General features: G+C 48.0%; 1 protein-coding gene across 1 annotated transcript in view; it reads left to right on the top strand.

The window, feature by feature from the left end:
- Positions 1 to 9,719, top strand: part of LOC127006561 (uncharacterized) — a 33,523-nt gene extending 23,804 nt beyond the window's left edge. Inside the window, exons 6-7 of the mRNA XM_050876555.1 lie at positions 348 to 452; positions 8,211 to 9,719. Of these exons, the coding sequence (XP_050732512.1) occupies positions 348 to 452; positions 8,211 to 8,471 (366 nt within the window). The 3' untranslated portion in view covers positions 8,472 to 9,719. The remainder of the gene's footprint in view (positions 1 to 347; positions 453 to 8,210) is intronic.
- Positions 9,720 to 13,152: the final 3,433 nt, after the last annotated feature.

Here is a 13,152-nt window from a genome sequence, read left to right as displayed (position 1 = left end):
AGTACCAATACGTTGTTAGGTAAATTCAGATGTAAGAGTCATAGGCAAAAACTGTTGTACAAATACAGTAGTGGCAGAGCGGAACAGGCATGGCAGTTCTTTGGTGAGTGCCATACCATAGGCACCTTCATAAAAAAGTGATGAACAGGATGGATAGGGAGTGTTAGACTTAGGACTAAAGGAGCTGCCCTGTGTAGTCCTCTTGCAGACTCCTTCTGTTTTTGAGAAATCGTTAAATATCAAAGCTATACTCGCCCTTGCAATAGGTCAGTCGTTTCGGAGGCGGAGTGTATGTGAATTTCTACCAAACCCATCCGCACGAATCTAACCCTTCCCTTCCTCCCCAGGTGTACGCCGCGGGGGGCTCCGGGGAGTACTCGTGGGGCCGCGAGTTCTCGTCCCACTGGCTGCACTACAACCACCTGCACACCTGCACCGCCACCGTCCACCAGGTGAGTCACCTCGGCCAGGCAATTAAACTAAACCCGATAATTTCTGCGAGTGCTCCTGAAGAGGGTGTTCTTGACGGGTTGGAGTGGCAGCGCGGCCCTCACGCCCTCCTCCCCCTTGAGGCCCGGCGCGTGTTCAATTAGCCGCTGCCTTACGCCGCCAGGGAGCGCCACTCGTCACGGACCTCCACCCTTGACTTGCTTTTTTGGCCACTCGTGAGCATTGCGTCTTTAAATGGCCTCATTAATAATCGGGTCATATCTCAATGGCTGCCTTTCTTCGCTACTCATACACTTACCTTTTTATTATTCTTTTATTCGTGGACTTTATTTCTACGTTTTTACTTGGTGATACAGCTTGAAACAACTATAATTTGTGAACTATAAAAAGTTCAAAAATAATGGTTGTTTCAATGAGCCATCAAGAAAATACGTATACAATTTAGCTGCATGGTTAGTTATTTCTACCCGTGATGTGGGAAAGGGCTAACTGTTTGTTAGCTTGTTTGTTGGCATGTTATTTAGACCGTTATAGCTTGTCCATTAGTTAGTTAGTTATAAGCTGCCTAGTTTAGTAGTGAGAAACTTAGGTAGTTTGTTTGTTGGTTGGTTATTTAGTTTGTTAATAAGCTAGTTCGATAGACCATTAGTGTGTGTGTGTGTGTGTGTGTGTGTGTGTGTGTGTGTGTGTAGAGCAGGCAGCAGCTGGAGTGGCAGGGTTAGTGAGGGGGGAGAGAGGGAGTGCGTGCGGGACTGGCGTGTGGAATCTGAGCGCTGCCGTGTGGTCGCACATGTCTTGTCTTCTAGTAATTAATGTTTTTTTTGTCTTTTTTTTTTTGTCTCGAGCGTGGCGGGCCCCAAGAGTGGCAGGCGGCGGCGGGCGGGGTGAGGTAAGGTGAGCATTGCGCCGCCGCCGCCACCTACTGGAGTGCCGCCGCCACGGGCTCCGCCTGGCCTCTCACACTTTATGCTTGTTCTTGCGGTGCTTCGATAAAGGCAGCGGCTTCTTGGCCGATGGAGGGAAGGTGAAGGGAACGGGAAGAGGAGGGGGCATAGGGGATGGGAGAGGAGTGGGAGAAGGGTGGGGAATGGAAGTAAGAGAAGGGTTGAACAAAAGAGAGATATGAAAATGAAAGGGAGTAGGGAAGGGAGAAGAGGGACAGTAAGAGATGGGGGAAGAAGTGGATTAGGGGAAGGAAAAACTAATACATCTTGATTTGATGTCGGGGATGTGTTTCTTAATCCCCTTTCCTTAGACATCTGTTTTAAAGCTTCCCTCAACAGCAGAGACACTGTTGTAGGAAGCTTTAGAATAGCTGCCTCAGGAAAGAGGACATCTGGCTTAAATATATAAAATCAAAATGTATTAGTATTTTTGTGTTTAAACAAAAAAAATGTAGGGGAGGGAAAAGAAGGGGGTAGGTAAAGAGCGGGGGCGGAAAAAGAAGGGGATAGGCACGTCCGTAGGCAGCCCCGCGAGGCACGCACACAAGATAAGCAGCGGATGGGGCGGGGGCTTCGCGTTCGTTACTATCAGTGCCATCACGACAAACGTATAATTTCTTGTTCTCCACAGATCACGCTGTTATCTGGCCCAATTAAAATGCCGCCCTGAGCCAAGATGTATAGTTTTTTTTTCCGAGCAATGCGTGTAAAGAGGCGGGCGTGGCCTGGCACTAATTAAAGAACGAGCCCGCGAGACAAGTGAGGCTGGCAAACTTCCGCCATGATGCCCGCCGCCCCCCCCACCACACACACACACACACACACACACACACACACACACACACACACACTGGACACCTACAATTAATTACCTGCAATCACGTTCATATCCGTGTGCTATGCTACTGTGCTGCACAATAATGAACTTTTTTTCTCTCCTGATATGCTTTTTCAGGTAAATAATTAACCTCTCTTCCTCCACACAGCCGCACAATTAACACTAATAACAGCTCTTGCCTCGATTCCTGCTTCACGCTACTGCGCTGCAAATGAGTTTTATTCTCTTTTCCCTCCGCTGTATCTGATGTACTGTTTGATGTATGTTTAGTCAAGTCACTCGCTGCCTGCACACACACCCGTACATGGAACACCTACATCTGTCATCCAAGCTGGTAACACCTGTGCTCTCGTCTGTATTCGCGTTCGTGTTCCATGTTACTGAGCTATAAAATGGAAAGATATAATTATTTTCCCTGCTGCTGATATGTTGTTTTATTTTCCACACACACACACACACACACACACACACACACACACACACACACACACCTGTAGTTCAGTGGTTAGCGCGCTCGGCTCACAACCTAAATAATAATAATAATAGTAGTAATAATAATAAGTTTTATTTAGCCCAGCGGCATATATAAAAACGACAAGAAAACGAGCGAGATCGAACGACATACATAATGCTTAAATAATTGACAACTTATTATTATATGCGTGTGCACGGCACACTTATGCACAATCTACATGTACAGAAGGCCCAGCCACTCCCGCCGCATAGATCCACATACGGTACATAGGCCGAGCTCTGTCTGACGGAGGTGATGATGGAGTTCCCAGATTGTTCCACTCTACTCCTCATACTGTACGCGACGTGGCAACGCAGCACAGCCACAGTTCATCCCGTGCCCGGTGAAGGCCAGGGATGAGCTAGTCCATCTAGGAAGCCCCAGAAGCCGCTTGAGGATGTCGTTATGACAGACCCTAGGACGGTTCATGGAGGCAGCCCTATACCGCAACCACAGCAAGTTGCAGTAGAGAGAGTAGCAGTGTCTCCTGAATAACTCCAACTTCACCTCCGTGCTGAGAAGGGAAAATTCCTCAGCAGCGTGTTGCCGATGACTGTGAGCTTGGTGGTAGGCTTCTTGATGTCATCATCATCGGTCCTTTCCCTGTTGATGACATGGCCCAGATATGTGAATCTATCCACAAATGTAAGTGCACTCCCACTTAAGCACGCTGATGTCTGATAGTCCACCCTGGTGTCATTGGAGCCTCAGCAGCGGCAGAGGAAGGACTTCGCTCCTCTTCACCCGACCTACCATGGCCCGCTCTTGCCCTCGCAAGCGCCTGAACCTCTCCCCACCCGAGGGAGAGGAAGAAGGATGAACCCTCGTTGACAAGAGACGTTGACGAGCCCCGACCCCACCACCGGCCCCAAACTACCGGCTCTACCAGATCCTGAGCCACCAGGAAACCAGAACCTTCCATGCTGTCCGACGGCTGGAGAGGGAGCACACCGACCTCCGGGTCCGGGTGCAAGAGAAAGCCGGGGGTGAGATTTACATCAAATCCCTGGATGAGGAAGCTGCTTTCTCTCTCGCTCGCTTGAGGACAGAGACCACTGTCGGCATCTCCCTAGGAGAGGTCGAGGGTAGGTCGAAGGGTATCGTTTCACGGTATCCTCTTGGCCAGTCCCTCCGACCGATCCTGGAGGACCCGCGCGTCACCTTCGCAAGGAGGTATACTTACAACGCGGGTCACTGTCGCAGAGAGCCCACGCGGCTGGTCGAGGTGACGTTTCGGGGGTCTCTCCCGTCGTCCCTCGATCTAGGCGTCTGGGGTGTCTTCTCCGTCAGGAGGTTCACCCCAGGGCCACTACGGTGCTTCAATTGCTAGGCCTTCGTCCATGTGCAGAAGTACTGCAGGACCGGAGCTCTCTGCGGCGTGTGCAGCAGGAAACATCCCTCCTCACTGTGTATCGAAACACTGAGGACCGGCACCAACCGGGCCGCACGATGTCCGAACTGTGGCGGGAGACACCACGCCTGGTTCAAGAGCTGCCCCGAACGGCTGAGGAGGCTCCTCCCTCGGCCCTCGGGTGCTTAGACACCTTACCCCTCACGAACCAGGCTGTCTCCCAAGCAGCTTCCCCTGCCTCACCCTCTCCCAGCCCAAGGATGGACGTGGTGGTCCCTGCTCCAGTACCTCCCAGCCCGCCGACACCACAGCTAGAAGACACCTCGACGCAGACCTGCAGCAAGAAGAAGGAAAGGGCCTGCCAAACCACACCTCTGCTCACTGAGGATGCGGCGGCCCAAACCACCCCTGAAACAGCAGCCCAGGACACCCAGACGCCGTCCACGGACGCAACGACCAGCGCCCCCGACCCGAGCATCCTCACCAGGCTTCCCACCCCAGCGTGGGAAGGGATGCTCGCCCCGTCAGTAACACTGACGAGGGCAGAGCTGTTCGCCCTCTTGAGCGCCACAGTGGCGCTCATAAGGGAATACGACGACAACGAGACCGTCAACGACAACCAGGAGTACCCGATCCGCACAGTGTTTCTCGAAGCACTAGGAGCAGCGTTCCAGTTCAGAAAACCAGACTACCCGAAACTGTGTCCGGAGAAGAGCCCAGCGAGAGAGGCCCTGTTCTCTCAGCAGAAGAAGCAAGTGGCGGGCTAGCCTCAGGCACACAGCCCGCGAGGGTATCCAGCCCCTCAAAACCCAACGAACGAACGAACACCCTGGTGTGTGGCGATGACACTACCATGCACTCTGTCATGGTGTTGTAGACAATATCGTGCGTGGCGACATACACCTGACACACTCCAATAAGGTCCTGCAGAGCCTCCACTGTGGGCGCCATCAGTACCATGTCATCAGCATAACTCAGCGAGTTGATGCACTTATCATGTAAGTGGCAGCCTGTGCCTGTGTCACGCAGAGCGGCAGTGAGATCATCTGTGTAGACGTTGTACAGGTAGAGAGACAGAATCCCTCCCTGGCGAATACCACTGGCTGTCTTAAATGGCAGCGTAGTGAAAGCCCCCCCATTTTACAGCAACTAATAATAATAATAGTTCCCGTGTTCGATTCCCAGGCGGAATGGACACGTATGGGCAGCTTTCTTTCATTCCTGCCCTTTGTCCGCCCGGAAGTGAAAGCTAGGCTACATAGTGCCATCGGGGGTTGTTATCGTGTCCCGTCATTCTGAATCCACGGACCACCGCCGTCAGTGTTAAACTGTTATGTCGAGGATTTTTTTTTTTTTTTATATGGGCACCCATAGATGCTTGTCAACAAAGCAGTGCCTTCCTACTATGCCACGAGATAAAGATACGGTACGCCTTAGTGCAGTGGTTAGCACGCACGGATCACAACCAAGATATCCAGAATTTGTTCCTAGGTGGAGTGAAGACGGATGAGCAATCTCCTTACACCTGTGCCCATTGCCCTTATTAACTCAACAGTAAATGAGTTACCAGGTATCAGTCGGGGGTTGTATCCCGCCCCCCGGGGAATGTTCCGGCACCGCCAAGGACGAGTAATTCAAAGCCTTATCTTAATAAAAAGACCCGGGACACACATGTGTAGCCTGACCCAAGAAGATGCAAAAAGGTCAATTACAAGGTGAATCGCACACACACACATACACACACTGAACACAATATTTTTATCCGTATTCTTGTTTCGTGTACTACGCAACTAAACAAGTTACGCTTTGCTTCCCTCCTGAAAATATTTTTTACCAGATGTTTAGTTGATAATCATTTATTGCTTAAACAGTTTTCATCACGTGGTCGAGGGGATCAATCACAGAACAGCAGGCATAAAAAAATAATCATGTACGACGGAATGGAAAATGAACGGCAACTATACTCTGGCTCAGCTAAACGTGCGGTCTAAAGGTGCCATGTGACCCATGTGAGGAATAATTCAAGAGTACAGCGTTGCCACGTTTTTAATCTAAACATAATTGTGAAACTACTTACACATCCCAAAATGAAAGGGAAACTCAATAATCAGTATAGCATTTTTTTTTTCAGCACTACTAAAATATGTATACCACGTTTTTTTTTTATATGCTTATAAAATATCTTATCCATAATAAGTTAACTGTTCTTTCATACGTTATAATACTAAGATTAAATGTGTATGCATATTTGCTGATCATATTTGCCATGTTTTTACTTATATTAGAACATTTCTAGTCTACATCGCGGGCTGGGAGACACGCGGCAACGCTGTACAAGGGGAACCTTTAGGGTGACCCCGCCCACAACCGCACGTTTAGATGAGCCAGACTATAGAGCGGATGGACGCTGATAACGGCATATGGCGTCTATTTTAGTTTATTTCTAACATCATTTCGTCGTTGAACTCGGAGATCGTAGCAAAATTGGGCAATTGTGAAGTAGAAACAGATGGCAAGAGTAAAGCAGAATGAAGGGAAACTCATTTGTAAAGGCCCGCGCGCTGCCTTAACTTCACTAAGGCGCCGTAAACACAAATTAGATGTTGCTACGGTCGTATCTTAAGCAGATACGACGCCGTAACTTCGTTTCAGAATCCGCCCCCGGGGGCTTTCCTTGTGTCTTGAGATGGATCGAAATTTCTTGGCTGACTGTACCGTGAGTCATATCTTCTTTTTTACAATCAAAATCTTATTGACACCCCTATTTTTAAAGCCCTTCATCCATTATAGACTTCGATCAAGTCTCTTCCAGCCTGTAAGGCAAGTAGTTCACCACCCACTGAATCATCATTTTGACATCCTCCTCTACAGATTCTAACATCTTGATATCCATTCTCTATAGGGGGACCAGAACTGAACTGCATAATCGAGATGATGAGACTATCTAGTGCTGTAAAAAAAGTTTGAGGACGACAAAGGCCTGAAACAAGTACTCTGTTTGCCCGATTTTAGCCTGAATGCATAGACCTGCTTAGAGGAGTCCCTGTCTGATTGAATTACTCAACCAATCTTGGTATCATCTGCGAATTTACTGACATCACTACTAATTCTTGTGTCCAAGTCATTGATGTAAAATTTGTAAATAATAAAGATCCAGTTCAAAACTTTCCCATCTATGTCGTGAGCCTGTAATTTTAGTAATAGCCGGCGATGGGGAACTTTGTCGAACGCTTTATTGAAACCTTAAAATCTAGATACAATATATTATAGTTTTCATCAAGGTCAACCGCCTCGATAAGTTTAGTGTAGAAGGACAACAGGTATGTAAGGCAAGACCTACTCTTTGTGAACCCATGCTGTGAATCATGAATTAAATTATGCTTTTCTAGATGGTCCCGAATTCTCCCGGCTATAAATGACTCCAACATCTTTCCTACAACTGATGTTAAGCTAATTGGGCGATAATTTGAGGTGGCTGACTTGTCTCCCTTTTTAAAAATCGGCGTCACATTGGCTACTTTCCATTGATTGGGCACATAAACAGAATTTACCGAAATCTTAAAGATATCGGTAAGTGGGCCACTGAGGACCTCCTTGCACTCTTTCAGAACCCTTGGGAATACTTCATCTGGGCCCGGCGATTTGTTTTTCTTCAACCTACTAATCTCATCCTGGCCTAGTGATGATCATATCCCTAAACTTGTCGTTCTCTTCGCCCTCATATACCTGAACTCTCTCCGGAATGGTTGTTAGATTTTCCTGCGTGAAAACTGAGAGGAAATAGACATTCATCATTTGACTCATATCTTCTCCAACCTCAACGAGCTCACCCGTGTTTGTTTTCAACGGTCCAATTCTGTCCCTTGTTTTTGTTCTGTACAATTTGAAGAAGCCCTTGGGATCGCTCTTGGCCTCGTTGGCTACCCTAATCTCATTTCTTTTTGCATTTAAGTTGTCTGATTGCACAATCATATTAACGGATCAATTGCCTTTGCTGAATACAGGGTAACGTTGTTCTCATTTAAGGCTATTTCGGACTATTTTTAACATGTGAGTCCGCGAGTAACAACACCCTGACCATGAGAGGGAGACTAATGAAGTGCATTGCGGCAGGTGTCGAGGAGCGCCGTGCGGCACTCCACACCCACGGGCCACGACGGGTCGGGCGGAGGGCTGCGGCGGAACATCTTCGGGGCGCCGTGCAACGTGACGCCGCCCTTCACCTGGCGAGAGATGCACCGGCGTTACCTCGGCTGCCAGAACATCCCCACCGCCCTGTGGCTCCACGCCCTGCCCCACCACTTCACGCAGCTCAGCCCCGCAGACATCACCGACGACCACCACCTCCCCGACGGCGTCACCTACCACCAGTGACAGCCTTGCCTCTCTTCCCTCACTCCACTCGTCCTTGTTCCCTCTCCTCCTCTCGGCTTTCATCTTCTCAAGCTACCTGCTCTCCTTCCCTTCCTCACGTCCTCAGCCGCTCCTCTCCCCTATTTCCCAATTGTTTTCCTTTGCTTTCTTTCACTCGTCTTTAGCCCCCTTCTTCCCTCTATCCTGTCGATTCTCTCTTTAAATACTTATCATTCCTCCTCTCTTTCTTTTCTTTTCTATCTTCCCTCTTTCGCTTCCTCCTCATCTTCCCTTCTTTACGTCTTTATTCTCCCTTTTTCCCTTCCTCCTGCCTCCAGCATCTCTACATTAATTCTACCTCTCCCTTCCTCCTAACTTCATCCTCTCTCTCTCCTTCCCTAAATCGTACTTATAATTTGTTGTTCTATTCTGCCATTCGTCTTTTCCTCTTAACTTCCTATCCTCAATCAGTTTTTCCCTTCCCTTCCTTCACGCGTCCTTAGATCTCTCTCCTTCCCTCATCTCCACTTGTCTTCCGTTCATCATCCTATGTAACTTTCCCTTCTGCCTTTATTTAATCTCCTTCCCTTCACCAGCTCGTTTGGACCGCTTCTTCCTCAGTCTTTCCACTCTTCCCTCCACTCGCCTTCACCCTTTACATTTCTTCAGTTTGGTCTGCTCACCGCTTTTTCCTGTCTTTCCCTTGTCCAGAACACATATTTCTTCTTCAGTTTATACACGCATTCTCAGCTCTCCCCATCCCTTCCTGCACTGTATATATAAAATTAAAAAAATGATAGCCCACAGGTGCCCCAGTAGTCCCTCCGTGTATATAATTTATGAAGGTAATCAGCGGCCTCATACCAGCCTCTCATGCCGCATAAATCCACCCTGGATCTGTTTTGTCTACTGCTACGGTTTGTTTACAAGAACTTTACATTCCCCGCGCCGCCCTGCCCCTGTTAGGCTAGCCATGCACATGCATCTTGATAATACCCCTCTCTCTCTCTTTCTCTCTCTGAAAATTATACAGCTATCAGACTCCAACGCGTGATATATCGAATGTTCTGTATATAATTTATTCAAGTACTTAACCACCCGTATCCACCCCTCACACCAACACCACAGCAGCAGTGTAAATATTGCGTCAGCCCTCCGCCGTCCACCCCGTAGCGACTCAGCACAATGTAACACCCACGTAGCCACACTGTATCACCTGTAGCCACGTAAGCACTAATAAAGTGATGTAAACCCCTCGGGAAGGCTTGTTTGCCACCCCCCCGGCCAGTTCACTCCAGCAGCAGTAAGTTGATAGCACACACTACTCGTTGATGCCGGCCAACACACACTAGTACACTACTCGTTGATGCCGGCCAGCACACACACACACACACACACACACACACACAGTCACAGATACGATATATGCTCAAAATCATGTCAACGAAGATAAACAACACTCACTGCGGGCGCCCTCTGGAGATGAGTCAGCACATCACCGCTGATGAACAATACTGCCCGGCGTGGACGCCGAACGGTGGGGGATTTGCTTCAAGAGTTTCATTTTTCTTCACGGGTGATGTAGTGGCACTTGATCTGTCTCCCTCTTATTAATAAAATTAATTCGAGTCAAATTTGTTTTCCCAAATTATACAAGTCTGCATTTCATAGGCCTAAAAACTAGAAAGTATTTTCTGTATTGACTGCACAGCTCTTGTGATAGTTAATTGTTGCTGGACAATATGTTAACTGCTTTTCCGGTAATACTCCACATTTTTTTTTTAGGCAAGGTAGACACCTCAAGGGCACAAAACAATTAAAAAGTCGACAAAAAAGCCCACTATAGTCTATCGACTCTAATTTAACTTGAGCCTTTAAGTACGGCTCCCCTGAGCCGCGCAATGCCACATCACCCCATCACTCTCCTCAGAGGAGCTCGCTACCCTCCCTCCTCTCTCTCTCTCTCTCTCTTTGTCACTAGTGGCGTCCCTGTCACTAGTGGCGTCCCTCAGGGCTCGGTTCTTGGCCCAGTGCTTTTCATTATTTACATCAACGACGTGGATGTTGGACTCAATAACCGCATTAGTAAATTTGCAGACGACACAAAGATTGGTAACTCGGTTCTCACTGACGAAGACAGGCAAAGCCTCCAAGAGGATTTGCACAAAATTTCAGCTTGGTCGGATAGATGGGAGATGCCCTTTAACGTAGACAAGTGCCAGGTCCTTCAAGTTGGAACGAGGAATAAGAAGTTCGAATACGAAATGCGCGGCGTTAAACTCAAAAGCGTTCAATGCGTCAAGGACTTGGGGGTCAAAATCGCGTCAAACCTCAAATTCTCACAGCAATGCATCGATGCAGCAAATAAAGCGAACAGAATGTTGGGCTTCATTAAAAGAAACTTTGTATTCAAGAATAAAGATGTAATACTCCCGCTCTACAACAGTTTAGTCAGACCCCACTTGGAATATGCGGTACAGTTTTGGTCTCCCCACCATGCAAAGGATATTGCTAAATTAGAAGGTGTTCAGCGTCGGGCAACGAAAATGATCCCTTCCTTGCGCAACAAATCCTACGAAGAAAGGCTTTCTACCCTTAACATGTTCTCTCTTGAGAAACGTCGCCTCCGAGGAAAACTGATCGAATGTTTTAAAATACTTAATGGTTTCACGAATGTAGACAGATCAACATTGTTTATGATCGATGACACTTTGCGCACGAGGAACAATGGCGTAAAACTCAGATGTAGACAAGTAAATTCAGACTGCACCAAATTTTTCTTCACCAACGTTGTAGTGCGAGAATGGAATAAGCTTCCACCATCAGTGGTCCAGTGTAAAACGATTGACTCCTTCAAAAATAAGCTCGACCGTCACTTCCTTCAACTTAATATCAACTAGAGTAGAAGTGCAACGTTTTGGAGTCTTCTGATTAATGTAAAATCACTTAGGTTTAAGGACAGACCACCAAGTCTGGACCATGGGGTCTGTGTGGTCTGATTTTCTATGTAAATCTATGTAAATCTCTCTCTCTCTCTCTCTCTCTCTCTCTCTCTCTCTCTCTCTCTCTCTCTCTCTCTCTCTCTCTCTTTATTTTATGGAGTGGCCACCATTTTTTTTTTTTTTTTTTTTTTACGTTGATTGCCTATTGCGCCGGTAGGCATCTTCCCGGTGGGGCCTGATGGTCGGCCCAAGGCTTCTTCCAGGTGGGGCCTGATGGTCGGCCCAGCCCGTTCTGGCGCAGGCGAGTGTTTATAGTGGCGCCATCTTGCATTGGCTCATGCTGCCCCCCGGAACTCGTTTTTGATTCGCTTGGACGGCTTCCTCTAGAGTCCGGGTTGATGGGTGGTCTTCAAGACAGCATGTGGGTAGTTTTAAGCCACTCGGCGGTGACTGAAAAATCCGAGTGGTAGCGTGGGGATTCGAACCCGCGTCGTCCATCACGCGGTGAATGTGGGCCCAGTACGCTACCACCTACGCCACCGCCTACCCCAATGTCACGAAACAACTCACACGGCGCCGCGGCCACACAGCTGAGCTCAGTTCTTCCCGCGCGCCACTTGAACAACAATACAGTACCCACACTGCCACGCTACTCAACAGTAGGGGTAGGCAGGTACCGGTACCAGTACCGGTACTAACGGTACCAGCTATACGGTATGGTACCGGTACCAGACTGCTCGGTACCGGTACCAATACTAGCCAGTCGGTCATGGTGTCCCTCATTTCTTCCTCACACGGTGAGGCTGAGACCGAGTGCCTGAGTGGATATCTCGGTGATATGGATATTCTCTCTCTCCCTCTCTCCACTAAATGAAGTGAATATTTATTTTTCGACAGAAACCTACCTCTTGTTTGATTTACATTGTTTTTGATTTACGCGACCTCTTCAAGGACGCAATACTCGCGTAAATCGAGTTACCTGTACCCACCATTGATCTTAACAGAATATGCCCCAGTAACCTTCTATGTGACATCACAATGCCCTGAGCTCCACTTGCCTAGTGCACCCCCCCCCATTAACCCTTTCATTGCCAAACGCTCACAGCGAGCGTTAGTCGTATTTGCTGGTAGTGCTAAACGCTCGCTGCGAGCTCCATCCACACTCAAATCTCCCATGTATGAAAGTGTTCCAACACTAATTTTCACAACACAGGATTGCCAATTGAGTGGGTTCTTCACTAAATTTGGTGGAAAATCATATCAGCCCTGCGCGGCAAATCTATGGACGAGTAACTGGTGGATGTTCTTCCCCAATATAGCGGCATTTTTGCATAGCTTCACCTATCACCTGACTGATTCTTTGACCAAATAGTTGTAAATATTGCAGTTGGCAATACTCCCTTCCCAGAATCTGAAGGAGAGATGTCCGCACTTCTCTCAATATGGCTGATCATCCCGCACGCACCAACGTAAGTGTTAACATTCAACACTCCCTGAATGTGCATGTACATTCGCAGAAGAGGCATACATAACCAACTCCTATAGATCTGGACCTCCTCTTTCCAATGGTGTTTTTGGTTTTTAGCTGTGATGAATATTTTTTGAGATACAGAGGTTAAAAGAGACCCCCATTGGGCTGCCTGACTGCGCCTGAGGGGATAGTCGCGTCCTGTCCCGTGCGCAAGGAAAGGGTTAATAGATATGTAGCTACCTAGCTACACCACTATTACCTCTTCATATTCAATATTTGTGGGTGCTGC

The sequence above is a fragment of the Eriocheir sinensis genome, chromosome 33, assembly GCF_024679095.1.
Source record: "Eriocheir sinensis breed Jianghai 21 chromosome 33, ASM2467909v1, whole genome shotgun sequence".
In the NCBI taxonomy this organism is placed as follows: Eukaryota; Metazoa; Arthropoda; class Malacostraca; order Decapoda; family Varunidae; genus Eriocheir; species Eriocheir sinensis.
The sequence above is the reverse complement of the archived record's forward strand: the minus strand, read 5'-3'. Positions and strand labels throughout refer to the sequence as shown.